We start from the raw sequence: 17,614 nt of genomic DNA, 5'->3' as shown, positions 1-17,614 counted from the left end.
AGTTCAGTTTGTAACCAGAGACCCTTCCATACTCCCTTAGAACAGACGTAATATTTGGTATTGAGTTGGTCGGACTTTTCACATAAAATAATAGCCCCAATTCGTCCCTTGTCGTAACGTTAAGTATTTGGGTCTAAAAGAGTTAGCTTGAGCAGAGGAGAGAGAGAAGAGAGGTATAATTACCCCACCCATGCAATGCATTTTTCACCGAAACTAAACCTGTTAAGGCCTGAATAAAGAAAATCTAACTCGACCCTGTCAAAAGCCTTTTTATCATCCAACGATATACGGACTTCAGGTGATAGTGGAGTTGGACTATGAGTATATAATATTGTATAGCTTGCATAGACCATGTTGACAATGTTGACACAGCCACTCAAACCACAGAGATGTTGCACCACAGCTCACCTCTTTTATCTCGTCATTCTTGAACTTTTCTTTCACCTCTTTGTCTCCCTCTGAGGCAGCGAAGGAGGAACCTCTTGTGGACTTCCTCCTATGCAGAGAGGACCGAGAGAGGGACTTGACTAACGGACTCTTCTCATCCGCAGACTGCTCACGCTCTACCTCCTCTGTCTCCTCTGCTTTCTGAAAGGTCTGCGGCAGAGAGACGGGAGGGAACCACAGAGAATCAAACAATATCAAAGACTGACCATTACAAAGTTCCCCTTGAGTTAAAGCCCAACCAAATGGTGTGTCAAAGTGTTTATGAGTAACCTGAAAATGTTTATTGAAAAGGTGAAACATTGGCTGAAACTAAACCAAACCTGTGATCACTGATTATTGGTTGGGAACATACATATGTAAATTGATTATAATGTACGATGTTGTATTATGTGATTTTATGTATGATGTGGTATTATGTATTTTTATTTTTTTCTTAAAAGCCTAACCAGGGACAAGGTCTGCAAATTAGCTACAACTTGAAGTCCTATATGCATTGCATCGGCTGCACTGTAATTAAGTGTAACAATGCCTACATGTATTGTCCCTGTCAAATAAATTAAATACAAATAAATATGTTACCTGCATGGTAACCAGTGTATGGTAGACTCCCTGTTTTTCCATCAGTTGGCTGTGAGTCCCCAGCTCTACAACTTCACCGTTCTGAAAGCCAGCGATGACGTCAGCGTTTCTGATAGTTGAGAGGCGGTGGGCAACAATTATGGTGGTACGACCCTGTCGGACCTGCACACAAAGATAGGTGTCCGAATTGTATGGTCTATGGATACATTTACAAGAAGGAGCTAAAATTGTACAATTTATGAACATACAACACATTTTAATATTAGTGACAAGAGTCTATGGGCTGTGGCTCTATGAGGTTGCACAGTGGTGCTTTGAGTTTAATGCTAACATCAACATGCTATCATGCTGATGTTAGCATGCAAAGTAAGGCCTCATGCTGTGTTCTGAATGAGCATGTGTGTCTGTGTGTATTTGTACCTTGTCGAGTGCAGCTTGCACAATGGTCTCACTCTCAGCATCAAGAGCAGATGTGGCTTCGTCCAACAGAAGAAATTTGGGGTTGCGGACTAGAGCTCGAGCAATCGCAATCCTCTGCTTCTGTCCTCCACTCATTTGAGTCCCTCGGGGGCCGACCATCGTCTCAAACTTCTGCTCAACGATAAGAGTCTCAATATTAGCAAGTGGTGGACAGAGTTCTTGACAAGCACAGAGGAGAGGGAGTCATAAATACAGTCATACATCTGGTAAGTTCATAATGAAGTCATAAGCGTTAGCCTCCTTGGCAGCTTGTTCGATCTCATTCTCAGTCACGTCTAGTCGGCCGTATCTGATGTTCTCGGCGATGGTGGTGGCAAAGAGGATGGGCTCTTGACTCACCACTCCGATCATCTCTCTCAGGTAGCGGACGTTAAGAGAACGAATGTCGTGACCATCAATATTCACCTAAAAGGCAGGAGTCAAACAGACACAGCGCTTAATCTAAACACCATGCATAATTGACACAGCATCTCCTCTGTTGTTGTTTAAAGAATAGTTTGACATTTTGGGAAATACCCTCATTTGCTTTCTTGCCGAAAGTTAGAAGAGAAGATATGATACACTCTCATGTCTGTGCAATAAATATGAAGCTGAGCGCAGTGACTTCCTGGAGTTTCTGCTAGTTGCCTTGCAACCTCACAGTGATGACTAGCCCTAATTTTCAGTGTAGCATGACAAAAAACAGTATTTACAAATGCAGACATGATATTCACGGTTTACTGTATTTTAAGCAAGCTTCAGGACTCACAAAGTAGATTTTCATATCAATGTAAAATTAATGGAAACCAATATCTGCCTGGGAAGCAGGAAAAAATGATGGTGTAACCTGCAATAACACAGCGTATACATGATTTGCAGTAAATGGGCTGAAATAAAACACTACCCTGATCCTTTATTTTGTGTGACCCCTGCTCTTATCAAATCACAAAATGTTCCAGGAGTGTAATGCTAAATTGGTGGAGTACTCTTTTAAGTCTCAACTATAGTAGAGTGGATACGATGACAAATACTGAAGCAATCCTTTGAATTAAGTGGTTTAGAAATATCACTTACCGATCCTTCTTTAGGATCATAGAACCTCTGCAACAGCTGGATTGTGGTGCTTTTACCACAACCGCTGCTACCCACCAAGGCAATGGTCTGTCCACTCTTCACACTCAGAGATAAGTTATTTAATACCTACAAATAACAACAATGTCAGTGATGAGATACAGGCTGAAGTAATATAATGTCTGTTTTAGAGTTCAGTCAACAGTGTCTACGTACTGTGATGTCCGGTCTCGAGGGGTAGCTGAAGTGGATGTTCTTGAACTCTATGTTTCCTGTGATGGAATCAGGCTTGAAGCCGGCCTCTGAATAACTGTCAATGACCGGTTTCTGTTGAGACAAGAGTTTTTTACTTCCAAGAAATCAGCTCTGTTTTTGTTTGCAGTTTGGCCACAGTTGGATGAAGAACTTGATTCTTATCGCAACCTCAAACAGACAATGGGAGGAAAGCTGTTAGCCCTGCCTGTTAGGGTGAACGTATTTAAAAAGGCTAATGTTTTTTTCCACAGCTCTTTGTTTTTTTCACTGCACACCGCTGTTCTTCCTCAAAGGTTAAGCTCTGTGTTGACGGAGAATGTGAGACAGTAAAGGTGATTTATAAAGCACCTTTCTAGATCAGACGTCTTGAAGTGCTTCACATTAAAAGACACAAGATAGAGACACAATATAAAAGTAATAGAGATAAAATAAAATAGAGATAAAACTAAAAACAAGGTGTACACGGATCTTAAGTCCAATGGAAGAGAGTTACCAAGTTTAGGAGCCATTACTTTGAATGCACAGTCTTGGTGCATGGAATAACTACAAAAGCAATTTCTGAAGAAATTGTGGTGTGAATGCTGGAAGCTGAAGAGCTGACGCTACACTGTAATGCTGTCTTAAATGTTAAGTGTAAGAAGAAGGTGAAGTAGCAGGGATATTTTGAAAAGTGGGAATGGCTTTAATTCTTATGAATATCATTGAAAAGTTGAATAATACCAATAATGTGTAAAAGATGTGGAATATTTTAAGTTTTTTGAAAAGCTGATGCTACAGTGCAATGCTGACTTTAATCTGTATGTAAAAGGTGAAGTAGTAGGAATATTTGGAAAAGTGGGAATGGCTTTAATTCGTATGAATATCATAGACAAGTTGAATAATACCAATAGTTTATCAAACATGTGGAATATTTTAAGTTTTTTTGAAGAGCTTACAATACACTACATTGCTGGCTTTAAAAGCTGAATAGTACCAATAATGTATGAAAGATGTGGAATATAAAAATGGTTTGTTGAAAAGAACTACACTGCATTGCTGGTTTTTATCTGTAAGAAGGTGAAGTTGTCGGAATACTTGGAAAAGTGGGAATGTGTTTAATTCATATGAATGTCATTGAAAAATTTAATAATACCAATAATGTATAAAAGATTTGGAATATTTTAATTTTTTTTTCAAAAGTTGACGCTACACAGCATTGCTGGATTTAAAACTTGATCAGCAGCAATGACGTATGAAAGATGTGGAATATTTTAAGGTTAAAATGGAGTATGAATCAGTAGATAAGAGTTGTAAATGCATGAAAAAGCAGATGAAGTATTGTGAATAGTTAATCCTGAGTTCCCTGTTAAGATAGTTACCTTCTGGGGCTTTTATTTTTTGTAAAACTTGGTCATCCGTATTTTCCTGTTAACATACAATGAGAGTCGGGGCTTTTATTTTGAAAAACAACTCTCATCCCCAGATTCCTGTTCAGAAACAGTTACTCAATGGGGCTTTTATTTTGAAGGGATGGGGTGGAGGGAGGCATAATTAGACTGTCTGATGTCCACAGGGAGGTCATTTTATGGGAAGAGGTATGTTAGGCCTCATGCTGAGCCTCCTGTTACGATACAGTTACTCTATGGGGCTTTTATTTTGAAGGGGTGTGGGGAGAGGGTGAGTCAGACAGAAACAGACTTTGTGATGTAAAGGGAGGTCATTCTTTAAGAAAAAGGTGGTGCTCTGTGTGTGTCAGACTGAACTGATTAGCTCATCTCAATCACCTGTGTAGCAGCAATCAAAGGTCAACCTTTGATGTTAACTGCTAAGTGAAACCTCAGTAAGACAGGGGCTTAACATTGAGTTTACCAGAAGTGCATATGGCAAACAACTGCTTCTCAGACAAAAAACGAAACTCCTTTTACTTAACGTTTTTACATGAGGAGTTAGGATCCTCTGATGAACATAGTGCGAAATGTATGTGTGTATTGTCAAAAATGTGACCATGGGAGCAGTTTAGAAAACTGGTAACTTTTGCTCCGTTCCAGAAAATTGTGGTAAAATCTCCCTATTGGAGATTTCGTCCTGTCACTTCCAGGCATTTATAGCCAAATATGCAAGTACGACGGATTCCACAGTAATATGTCTGCGACCAGCACAAGATTTCCAACATTTTTATGAAAATCAATGAAAGGTGGTTGCGCACATCCCAAACCGTAGTAAGCTGGTGCTGGACCAGTAGAAAACAGCGATGAAAAACGTTGAAGGAGGTCCGCACACAGTAGCTCCCTTAGAGCGTACATTTTGTGTCAAATTTGAACATTCTGCCATTCATTGGAATGGGCAAAATTTCGCACAAAAAGTTGAATATTTCTGAAAGTATGAAAAGTATTAATGAGAAAAGTCCTAGTTGGAATGTCCTAATTGAGATGAATGTTTTGATGTTTGAATGAGGTTTCTACGTTGAAAAATGTGGAAGGATTAGCGTGGCAAAAAAACAGGGCGGAATAATAATATTAAAGATTTTTTGTTTCTAGTAAACATAGGTTGTGGATGCTTCCAGCATTCACACCAACTGAAATGCCCTGAGAGAAGATTTCATACGCTTTCAGTTTTGCTTGAGGCTGTGTGCTAACTGCTTATTTGTGTTGTCACAGTGAAAGACAAACAAACGCACTGCACCATTCAAACTGCAACTACTACTTACAATGTTAGTTTATATCAAGAATATAGGACCCTGGGTGACCCCCTAAACACAGGCACGTCCCAGAATAGCTCTGTCTGAAATTACCCTAGAAGTGGTTCACTTAAAGTGGCAGTAGGCAGTATATTTTTGGCATCATTGGGCAAAAATTCCATAACGATCTTTCAGCATATTGTAATTCAAGTCTGAGGGAAAACTAGACTTCTGCAACTCCTCATGGCTCTGTTTTCAGGCTTTAGAAAATCTAGCCCCTGACGGGAGACTTTGACCAATCACAGGTTATTTCATTGAGAGAGCGTTCCTATTGGCTGTGCTCCGGTCATGTGACCAGAACTTGGCGTTGCTTAACCAGATTTCACAATGGTGGCGGCGTCACAAACTTTCTCATTTTACAGCAAAAAACGTACACTACAAAATTATTCTGAAAACATTTGAGGCGAGAAATAGGCATTAACGTAACAGAATATTGGTTCATATTTGATCAGCGCTGCCTAGTTTGACCATTTGGTCTGAGTTTGCGAGTGATTGACAGCCGGCTCTCATAGACGGCAGCTGGACAGCGGACCTCAGATCAGCTTGTTTTCCTCCGGTATACGAAATCTTGCAGATGCCGTTGGGAGCACCGGAGGACAGTTTTTTTTTACTCTAAATATCCCATAGGTTTGAATGTGAGTGTGAATGGTTGTCTGTCTATGTGTCAGCTCTGCTTCAAGTTTTTGATAGGGGTGCAATATTTGTAAAACTTATACCTTATTTAACCACATGGTACATTCATAGTAAGTTCAGGAAGGGGAGAGCCACAGCTGTGCAATATCAACCAAATGACCTGACAGCAGGTGCTCCAATTAGAACAAAATCCAACATCTCTGGCTCCATGTCTTCGGCTGCATTAAAGCGGCTTCCCAGAGGGCCAGGGTGCATGTTCAGTAATACAAACTGTCCAGCAGCAAAAAGATCTAAAACTAGAATTACCACCTCGTGGTTGTATGCCTCACAGTCAAGTTGCAGTTTACATCCGTGTCTGTCCAAAATGGCATCACTACATCACTTTATCCTGTTAAACATGTGTGTGAAATTGTTGTAATTAGCGTATGAATTCTTGAGTTATGGCCAGAAACGTGTTTTTGTGAGGTCACAGTGACTTTTACCTTTTACCACCTAATATTAATCAGTTCATTCTTGAGTTCAGGTGGATGTCTGTCTCAAATTTGAAGAAATTCCCTCCAGGCTTGAGATATCGCGTTCACGAGAATGGTACGAACGGTCGAATGTACAACCCGAAAACATAATGCCTCCGGCCACGACTATCACCGGCGCAGAGGCATAAAAACATGTTTGACATTGTGTGCTCTAGGGAAAAAAGTTGCTTTCCTTACATGATCAATAATGCTGTACACATGATGTGCACTTCCCCGGGCGCTGGCAAAGTTCTGTAAGTTAGGAGCGGCCTCTCCCAAAGTTAACGATGCGATCACCACAGCGAAGAACACCTTAAGAGACACACACACATCAGTGTTAGCTACAGCAAATGTCTTTTTCAGAGTCTCAAAAGATTATTAGAAAGTATGTCGTAATGTTTCTACTCACAATGAGTAAAGTTCCAATGGTGTACTCCTTAGCCAGGATGAGTGTACTTCCGTACCAGAAGGCCAGAGCGTCGGACAGGAATATCATCAAGTAGTTGAAGCCCATGGCAAGGTTAGCAGATGTTGCCTTCTTTATGCCCAAGTTTTTTGCAGTCTCCAAGTTTTTATTATATCTGTTGTGTAACAGACACACAGGCACAAGCATGAGTGCTAGTTCAATGGAAATCAAGTTAGATTGCAATGACAACATCATTGCAACATGAGTAGGAATACACTAATCTAATTCTATGGATTTTTATGGGCGTTATTCAGGTACAGGCTTTGCAGGGGCTATTTCTTGGACTTTGATCACTTTATAAATGAAGATTTATTTGCCCTGCACAGATGTTTTGCTTTGTTAAATAATAATAAATTTAGTCTCATAACTTTCCATCATGTTAGTACATGGTCAAAATCTTGTAAATTGTATTTGGATATTCCAGCATATATTGATAGTATATTATACCCCACCCACAGTATTAATTGTTATTTATTTACTATCAGTCTTGTTTGGTGTTAAATATCTATCTTTGTTTTCAATGTCTGTACTTTTTGCATCTGATTTTTCATGTGTATTTTTCATCTTTTGTGAAGCACATTGAATTCTATCTTTTGGAATGAAATGAGCTATACAATTATAGTTGTATTATTATTATTATTATTATTATTATTATTATTATTATTATTATTATTATTATTATTATTATTATAATCACAGATCTGTGAATGACTAATATTTTCCACACTATTGACAGAATCTGTGTCATTATATCCACTTGGTGATAAGTAGAGAATCAGTGGTGAACTACTTACACACATATATACAGTATATAATATACAGTACATACCTCTCGATTTCTCTGTCCTGACCACTGAAGGCAAACACTGTCCTAACAGCAGAGAGCACCTCTTCTGCCACAGCTCCAGCTTCGGCATATGCAGTCTGCTCTTTAGAAGTGAAAGTCGCCAGCACCTATTCAGACAAGGAGAAAGACATCATGTTATTATGAATACCTGCAGGGGACTGTGTCCTTACGATCAACATATGGAGGATAGCAAGAGAAAGGCAGAAAGATGGACAAAGACATAGTGAACTTTAAATGAGCAACACAAAGACGATGGAGAGACGTTTACCCTAGAGAAAATTCCGGCCGAAAGGCCTATCGCAGGGCTTATAGCCAGCATGACGAGAGTGAGTTTCCAGCCTTTGATGAAGCCGATGATGAAGGCTGCGATGAAGGTGCTGAGGGCCTGGATAAGCTTCCCGGCCTTGTCGCCAATACCGTCTTGGATCTTATAGATATCACTATGCATGCAAATAGAAACAACATGTCCACCAATGATCTTCAAAGTATATTGCAATGTTTATGTATTACGAATGAAAGGAAAACCATTTTGCTGTTGTCATGTGAAAACTGTGAACTTTAATGTTTTAACTTCAGATGAAGGATTATATTATACGATAATGAAAGAAATCCTGAAAACAAAGATGATGTTCTTTTCTATGTCAGAGATGGAAGCCACTTTACAGAGGAGCTGAAATAATTAATTGATTAGTCGATCAACAGATAATTATTCTGCAAAACTTTGATAATCATTTAATTGTTTAAAGGGATAGTGTGTAGGATTTGGTAGCACTTAGTGGTGTGTTTGCAGATTGCAACCAACAGAGTGCCCCTCCGCTCACTCCTCCCTTTCCAAGACGTTTGCCTTGTTCAGAGGCCATCCTTACATAATAACACTACTTTAGGGCAGACGGCGGCTGGCGGTACCACGGTTTTGCACTTTGCGGCTCACATTACCACAGTATCACAATTGTGTCTGGCAGCTCCGGTGGCCTTCAAGTAACGTAAAAATGCGTGAGGCTCTATCTAGAGCCAGCGTTCGGTTTGTCCGTAGAAAAATGGCAGACTCCATGAAGAGGACCTGCTCCCAGATATCAGTGGGCTACCTCCTCGTCTGAGAAGTGAAGCCAATGCAGAAGTGCCTTAAACTTGCATTCTCTCTTATAGCCAGCAGGGGGCGACTCCTCTGGTTGCAAAAAGAAGTCAGAGGGTATAGAAGTCTATGAGAAAATGACCCTACTTCTCCCATGTTTTATTACCTCAGTAAACATTGTAAACATGAGTTTATGGTCTCAGTCGCTAGTTTCAAGTCTTCTTTAATACAGCATGATGTTCATTTAGAAAATTATGGTCCCATTTACAGTCAAATAGACCATAAAGCAGGGTATGCTTTAGGACGTGGCTACCTTGTGATTAACAGGCTGCTACTGCAATGTCATCCCGTCTGGGAGTTGTCTTCGTTTTCATTGTAGAACTTTAACCCTTTCACGGTGTGTTTTCAGTTCATGAAAGTTAAAGGGACTATTTGTATCTTTGTACGCGCATAAATGTAGCGGATCGTCACACATGCGCGCTCACATATGCGCGTTCGCGTGTGGCCGCTGCCTCTCCAACTCTGCCTGCCTGCCTTCGCTCAGAGAGCGCGCACGTTCTCAGCTCGCTCCACCTCTAGACGTGAACGCGCGCTCACTCCTCACTGCAGAAGAGTTAGTTTAGCTCTGAGAATATCTAGTGAATGCACAGTGGACGTTTGTGCAGAAAAAAAATGCTGCAGCTCCTCCAGACCAACAGAGGTTTCCCGTGTCTTGTGAAGTGACGGAGCTCATTAGCTAGTAACGTTACCCTCTCGTTACCGACCGGGTGCCGGTGTCACCTCTGCTCTCTCCGGCTGCGGGAGGAGAGAGCAGGGAGACACGCTGCTGAGCGCCGCTGCTTCAGCCTGCACTTAGGCAGGAAAAGCCAACACTAGGATCAGATCTAAATCATGTTCATGGAGAGACCTTCGTCTGGTCAGCTAACATTACTGCCAAGCAGCTGAAATATAGAGTGATATTGTGGTTTTAGCTGACTTGTGTCGCCTCACTGTTTTGAGTGATGCTCGTTCAGGTATATTGAGAGCGAGCAAGCGCGAGCCCGACGCTGACTTTCGTTGATTTCACGGCCACAGGTGTCGCTGTTAAGAAGCATTTCTGAAAGTTACAAATAGTCCCTTTAGTTATAACCTTTTTGGTCGCCTGAAATGTCAAATCACAGCTGGCACGCTGACGTCTCACCCCCTTTATGTAACATTAAATAACTAATTAAAACCAAACTTAGCAGAAAAATTAACACTTGAACATAGGTCAGTGTGATAAGAACTACTGTACCTAAAATGACAGAAACCATCTTTAGGGAAAAATGTATTTGATGCATTCTTTGGCTTTTTAGTTTGATCCATGTCCCATCTGCTAACATGGAGGGGGCAGGGCCTATGACCTATACTGCAGCCAGCCACCGGGGGGTGATCAAGATGTTTTGGCTTCACTTTTGGGGAGCTGCCATGTCCATCTTTATATACAGTCTGTTATTTGGAGGGCTCATTCTAAACTAACAATAACACAACAATTCTCAGTTTCAGGTGATTATATACTTGTGAAAATATATATATATATATACACAGTATATTATATTCCATTTCTGCTAACAGATCCCCCGAAATGTTAGAATATCTTTCGGTTCAACTGCTGGTTGAGGAAAACAAGTTCTATATGTCAAATTGTGCTCTGGGAAATTGATGGGCATTTTTCACCTACATAGACCAAATGATTAATCAATTAGTTGATGAAGAAAATGAAATGAAAAAAAATTGTTAGTTGAAGCCCTGCGTTACAATAATACGTCTGCGTATGAAATAGAGTGTGACTTGTCTGTTACCCACTCTGTGAGACGTGTGTTGAGCTCTCCTGTTTCACTGACATCGAACCAGCCGATGTCCTGCTGCATGATGCGGTGGAAAAACAACTTGCGGATGCGTGTGCCCTGCCGCCCGGCTGACATGCTCCAGAGGGCCACCTGCCCATAGGCAAACACCAGCACGACAAAACCCATGATGGAGTAGTAGATGGCAGAGCTGGAAGAAGATAAGCATTGTAACACACATGACTTTAAAACTTTGACTTAAAGAAAACTGTATATTATTTAATTTGTCTAATAAATTACAAGTTTGCAAAAGATGATTCAAGTGACAAGAATTAATCATTGATGCCTAGAGAAATCCCTGCAAGTTCTCTGACCTTCCTGCACTTATGGAACTCTTTACAAACAAAACAAAAACAGAACCATCAACATTAAATTCAACATTTTGGAGATATTTTCACCCGACCACAACAGCTTGCTCTGTTTATGCTGATCATATGAAGTCTTACCGCGTCATCTCTTCCTCTAAGGTGCTGTTTTTTGGTGTGATGGTGATATCTGAAGAGACAAGGTTATAAACAATATTGTTAAAGGGTGTTGCATACATTGCATCTTATCATCATCTGTGCCCATGTCTGTAAAACTTACTGGGGTTGCTGTTGTTGTTTTGTGTCATCATGGCGTTGTCTACAAAGCTGTCTGTCATGTCCCCAAACACAATAAACATGATCGGAAGCACTACACCGTGGATTATGGCACAGACTGTCCCACCTATGATCATCACGATGTCCAAGCCATTTGCAAACCTAAACTACACTCACGTAAAGGAGAGAGTGTAGAAAGACCAAAAAAAGAAAAGCAAAAATCAGTATCTGTATGTTGCTCCTGATAATTTGCTGGGTGTAAGAATTTTTAATTATGCAAGCAGAACGGGGAAAGACTTTAAACCCTGAGCAGCTAGCTCTGAGTGTCACACTTTCATCCTCTCTCCCACCTCCTATTCTTACTTCACACACTCACACAAACCTTGACACACACACGCACGCACGCACGCACGCACGCACGCACGCACGCACGCACGCACGCACGCACGCACACACACAGCTTTACTGGGTAAAATACTGCAGTACATATCCAGTTGACTGACATATTACTCCAGTTGCTATAACAGTAGATCAGAGAAAATCATCCTCATGGTCCCAATCACCAGAACAGAGCTGGGTAAATCTGCCTTTTCCTTTCATGCCCCGAAAGCTGCAAGGCATTTATGTTGACTTTAAAATCATTTTTACAACAATGTTTTTGCTTTTCTATTAACTATTCTTTTAGCCTCTGATTCCTGTATGTTTTGCATCTGTTGTTGTGTGTTGCTTTGTTAGGTTATGTTTTAATGTTATCTGTCTCTGTTTGTACTTGTATATGAAACTTTTTATTTTGCTGCCCATCTTGAACATCTTTCTGGTTAAATAAAGGAGGGGGGGAAGCATTTTAAATAATTAGACTGTAGAAAGTGAAAAATAAAGCCACACTGCTTCAAAAGAATAATAACACTGCATAAACATTTGGATCTGACAGAAAGTGTGATGACTGAGCTTACCACTTCAATGGGGCCAACCATAGGCGACTTTGACTCTTTTTCTTTCTTCTTTCCATCCTCCTTGCTCTCACTGGAGGATATAAAAAGCATGATGCATGAATATAAAGTCTAATTGCATCATTATTTTTTCTAGAGAATAACTGAGACACCTGTTATTATTTATATGAATTGGTGCTGTTTTAAAGCCATCACTCCTAAAATCTACTGAACATTTAAAGTGTGTTTACCATAAATATCCATTTTGCTCGTGTTTGGCTGCAGCCAGCATTTCCGTTTCATCCCTCACATCCATGGCTGGGTCCTGTCAGAAGATATCACTTCAATCAATTTGAATCTAAATAATCTAAACAGTTTATATGATCCTCTCTTGGATAAAACTCCATCAAATCACCAAAGAGCAGCCTCAGGATTCAAAGCTCAATGAAGACGGTATCAATAAACTGCAGAGGTGTCATATAAAAATAGAATAAAATAGAAATAAACTAAAACAGGCGCTGACCCACTGTTTCTCCACCCACTGTTTCTCTTAGAGCTCCGATCTCTTTTGACAGAGCTGGTGATCACACTCACACCTGTCCAACTGTCCATCCCGGCTCCTCCTCTCCTCCTCCTCCTCCTCCTTCTCCTCCTCCTCCTCCTCCTCCTCCTCCTCCTCCTCCTCTTAAGGAGTTTTTGAATGTCCGTCTTGTGTAAGCTTTCTTGCCATAAATAAAAACAAATGCCCAACACATGACACATTTCTGTAATACTGAAGGTAAAACTGAAGAATTTACCTATCCATTTGAGGTTATATCATATTCCAAGGAGGCATGGCATACCCTTTTGTGTAAACTGACTCAAAAACATTTTTTGGTAACATTTGGGTGATTGTGACAGGACCTTTGGGTGATTGGGACAGCACATCTTATCATTGTTTTAGGCTAGTGTGAGCATATGTATTGCACAATTTAATTCCTACTTTGATATAATTTCACATGCACATTTTACTTGTCCTGTTCATCATTAAGAATTAAGACTCCATGTTCATTTCTGTTAAACTTTATTACTGAAGGTTTAAAAATCCATCTACAATTCATACAGTATAAAGCTGCCTTTCCTCACTGTCACAACAACAACCCCCTCACTCCCACTTCCTCCCCTTAATTCTCTCCCCCAAAATTTCATTGAATACATTTAATTGAGGTAAAACAAAAATGCTTAAGGTGCAAAATGGCTTGAGGTGATATTGACACGTTCCAGGGCCTGGCGAAGAACCTTAACTTGGGTGTGTTCCCTGCCTCCACTATCTCCCGTATACTCTTCAATGGCTCCCTTCATCCTGTCCTCACTCCCCTTGTATTTTTTCCTTGCCGTTTGTTTATTCTTTCCTTGTGCTCTCCCTTTTGCTGTATTCCTGCATCTACTCGCACTTTTTGGCCTTGACGAAAATAAAGTTCTCTAGTAGGCACTGAAGGACTGCCTGGACGTGATGCACATGCTCCTCCTTGGACCTGGAGAAGCTCAGGATATCATCCAAGTACACGAACATGTGCTTATTGAGCGTGTCCCTCAGCACATCATTGACCAGGGCCTGGAACACGACCGGTGCAGCTCCCAGCATTGTGGGCGCTGGAGAAGGCGGCATTGGGCAGGAACTGCCAGCTGGATCAGGGCTGCTGCCAGATGCTGGACCTGGGTGGCTAGCGTCGCTGATCATGGGCTGTTGCCGACTGCTAAGCCTCAGTAGCTATTGTGGGCAACAGCGCTTTGTGCTGCTTGAGGACACCCTCGACAACCTCGAGGCGGGACTGTGGTGGAGAGGTGTGCGCTGGGTCCATGACTGGCCAGATTGTACTGTAACAGGTAGTGGTCGGACCCAATTGCAGCACACAGGAGACCAGGAACAGTTGGTAATTACTTTTAATGCCAAACTCAGTAGGTACACAGCAGGGCAGGTAAAGCTGCAAACAGTACAGTTCAACAATCCAACAGCGAAGCTCCACAAAGTCTCTGACTACCCGGTTGGTTCGGCGGGCCAAACCAGACCGAGGAACAGGTGAATGGGCGGTGATGTTTGCCCTAACAAACACACAGTACATTTCAGGTAAAGGCAAAGGTACCGTAGAGGAGCAGGCAGGACATGTCATGGAAGCAGGGGATCCGAAACCAGGCAAGCAAACAGAGATACAAGCTGCAAAGCTGACTGACTGGTTGCTGGCTTGGGGGCAAATAGCACTAGTAGGCTAATGTTTGTACTTCTCCTTTGTATACTTTTCATCTAATTATAGCCTATTGTCACAATCTGAGGGAACATGAGTCTACAAGAGAGAACACTCAACTCCAAAGCAAACAATAGGAATGTAGGAATCATCAATGAAACTGGTGCATGGAGGTCTGAGATCTGTGTTGTTCTGTTGGATGGTGTAAAATGAAAAGAACTGATGGAGGGTGTGGGGATGTCTGCTGCAGGAAGAAAAAGATTAGGAGCGTTTTCTTATTAGGTACGATTGATCCGTACCGTGCCCGAGTGTGATTGCCCCCTTCCCCCAAAAGTAAAGTTGTTCCATACCCGAGTACACTTCCATCATCATCCATGTGTATTTGTTTATGTTGAGATCAACCGTCGTCGTTAGTCTTTCCAACAATCACCAATTCTGGTTTGGTCGAAATAAATCCCTATTTCACCGAGTTTGATGTGAAAATATGCCGGCTCTACTCTACTGTTCCCCCCCGCTGGGCAGCTGAGCGGCTCGTTCTTTAGAGGCAGACTATTAAACTAGCTGAATATACTGTAATACCAAACATCGCCCGACCTCAACGCCTACTATTGTTTATATAAGGAACATCTCGCCTACCTCCCTGCTTTATCACCCATGGCTGTACAGTTCAGAGGAAGAGATCGGCCCATGCTGCACGCATATACAGACATATTAAACAGTATACAGATTTCGGAGGAGACCAGCAGTGTTGAAAAAAGCCTGCCCTTTCAAAACTACTCGCTGACGGCTAACGTAACTCACGTTAAATAGCAGTCCACTTCCATGTTTCGGTATAGTTGGGGTTCTTAAATGAGTATTAAAGTGGCAGTAGGCAGTATATTTTTGGAATCATTCGGCAAAAACTCCATAATAACCTTTCAGCATATTGTAATTCAAGTGTTCTGAGAGATAACTAGACTTTTGCACCTCATCATGGATGTTTTTTTTTTTTTTTTTATATATATTTTATTTCAAAATGACAGTATACAAAGCAACAGCGAAAAACATTGAAATAATTTACATAAAGAAGAAGCATAGCGAAAACATAAACAAAGAGCTTTGCCAAACATGAAAAAAGGACAACAGAAATTAAACAAAACCAACATAAAATTTAAAAAAAGACCATGCTATGACAATAATTTCACTAAATAAAAACATTAAAAACTTTAAAGATATTGGATACATTCATTGTTTTCATTGCTTTTTTGTTTTGTGAGGGAGAAATTGTTGACAGATATAGATCCATTTCTTTTTCTAAATACAAAGAAATTAGGCTTTTTTTTCTCGTAAATTTACACTTGTGAATGTGGAACTTTGCGAGAATTGAAATTAGAAAATGTTAACATGTATAAAATTGTTGAAATCTTTCCCTATTCATATGTAAATTTACAGGATAAAAATAAATGAGAGCAAGTTTCAGGATATGATTCTCAGAAGGAACAATTTACATCTATGTCACTCTTTAACTTTTGTAAGAAATGTTTCACTGAATAGAATCTGTGGATCAATTTAGACGACATTTCTTTTACCTTATTTGTTAGAAGGAACTTTTGCGGTAAGGACCAAACTTTTTTCCAGTTAATATCACTAACAAAATTACTCCAATAAAATGTTGCTGCCGGAATAGAAACCATGCTGTCCTGAATCAAGGCCCTTATCCTGCAGTTCATATCTCTATTAACAGAAAAACAGACTTTACCTAACGGAGATTGAATTGGGTTGGGGGGCGACACTGACAAGGGTGGAGAGTGGTCAGCATTCTTCAATAACATGTACATACCAGATTGTATAGTGTCAAAAGCTATAGAAAAATTATTTTGGGGATATGTTGTACCTGGCGAGAAACTCTGAGTAACTGTAAAGTAGTCCTTCTCTATTAAACAACTGACTTAGGAGTATAATACCATTGTTAAAAAAACATTTATCATAAAATAGGGACATGTTCTTAAATAAAATATTACAGTTGTTCCAAATATAACATCTCTGGGGAGAGAAATTGTGCTTGTAAATCAGCGCCCAGTCATGGCTCTGTTTTCAGGCTTTAGAAAATCTAGCCCGTGATGGGAGACTTTGACCAATCACAGGTCATTTCATTGAGAGAGCGTTCCTATTGGCTGTTCTCCGGTCATGTGCTTAGCGTTCCTTCACCAAATTTCACAATCACGGCGGCGTCACAAACTTTATCATTTTACAGCTAAACCCTACACTACAAGATGATTCTGAACATTTGAGGCAAGAAATAGGCATTAAGCGCCTAGCAAGTACGGGAACAAGGTAATGTGTGATTAATATGTTTTATGATTACGTGCAGTAACATTATGTGACTTAGGTGGACGCATTTACTGTGCGTGAGTGTTTATTTGTATCGCCATTTTGACAGTCTTACTACTAATATTATTTACAAATTACTACACGTTTCTTAACCTTTCTCTGTCTAAAATGATTACGTAGCCGCCACGTGATTGACTCGTCGGGTGTTCACACCAGCTGCGTTTCAGCTGCGTGCAGTGGCGGCTGGTGGACATTTTTCTAGATAGGGCTGTGCCACATCCAATCAATTTCAGCAAACATCCCGGTATGATTTAATGATAAAAAGTGAAGGTATCAAAAACACATTACTACATTGCAGTTAAATAATCAACAATTATTTTATTCCAACAGGAGCAGCAAAGAATGCTTAGAAAAACACAACAGTATAACATGTACTCAGTGGTGGAAAGTAACTAAGTACATTTACTCAAGTACTGTACTTAAGTACAATTTTGAGGTACTTGTACTTTACTTGCGTATTTCCATGTTCTGATGCTTTCTACTTCTACTCCACTACATCTCAGAGCGAAATATTGTACTTTTTACTCCACTACATTGATTTAATAACTTTAGTTACTTTAGAGATTCAGATTATTAATACAAAATATAAT

At 40.4% G+C, this 17,614-nt stretch overlaps 1 protein-coding gene across 3 annotated transcripts in view; it reads right to left on the bottom strand.

Annotated features, from left to right (window-relative positions):
* abcb4 (ATP-binding cassette, sub-family B (MDR/TAP), member 4) overlaps positions 1 to 17,614 on the bottom strand; it is a 61,347-nt gene that overhangs the window by 11,200 nt on the left and 32,533 nt on the right. The window contains exons 1-15 of one of the 3 annotated variants that reach the window (XM_074653688.1): positions 12,684 to 12,763; positions 12,457 to 12,526; positions 11,508 to 11,670; positions 11,369 to 11,417; positions 10,882 to 11,073; positions 8,254 to 8,425; positions 7,968 to 8,092; positions 7,082 to 7,253; positions 6,871 to 6,984; positions 2,773 to 2,883; positions 2,560 to 2,685; positions 1,708 to 1,911; positions 1,447 to 1,617; positions 1,027 to 1,188; positions 409 to 597 (exon numbers count right to left, since the gene is read on the bottom strand). The exons of the other annotated variants lie outside the window; for them this stretch is intronic. Of the exons in view, the coding sequence (XP_074509789.1) occupies positions 409 to 597; positions 1,027 to 1,188; positions 1,447 to 1,617; positions 1,708 to 1,911; positions 2,560 to 2,685; positions 2,773 to 2,883; positions 6,871 to 6,984; positions 7,082 to 7,253; positions 7,968 to 8,092; positions 8,254 to 8,425; positions 10,882 to 11,073; positions 11,369 to 11,417; positions 11,508 to 11,670; positions 12,457 to 12,526; positions 12,684 to 12,748 (2,085 nt within the window). The 5' untranslated portion in view covers positions 12,749 to 12,763. Of the gene's footprint in view, positions 1 to 408; positions 598 to 1,026; positions 1,189 to 1,446; positions 1,618 to 1,707; positions 1,912 to 2,559; positions 2,686 to 2,772; positions 2,884 to 6,870; positions 6,985 to 7,081; positions 7,254 to 7,967; positions 8,093 to 8,253; positions 8,426 to 10,881; positions 11,074 to 11,368; positions 11,418 to 11,507; positions 11,671 to 12,456; positions 12,527 to 12,683; positions 12,764 to 17,614 lie in introns of those variants that run through there. 3 annotated transcript variants of the gene reach the window in all.

The sequence above is a fragment of the Sebastes fasciatus genome, chromosome 12, assembly GCF_043250625.1.
Source record: "Sebastes fasciatus isolate fSebFas1 chromosome 12, fSebFas1.pri, whole genome shotgun sequence".
NCBI lineage: Eukaryota > Metazoa > Chordata > Actinopteri > Perciformes > Sebastidae > Sebastes > Sebastes fasciatus.
Note: the sequence above shows the minus strand (reverse complement) of the source record. Positions and strands in the feature narration are given on the sequence as shown.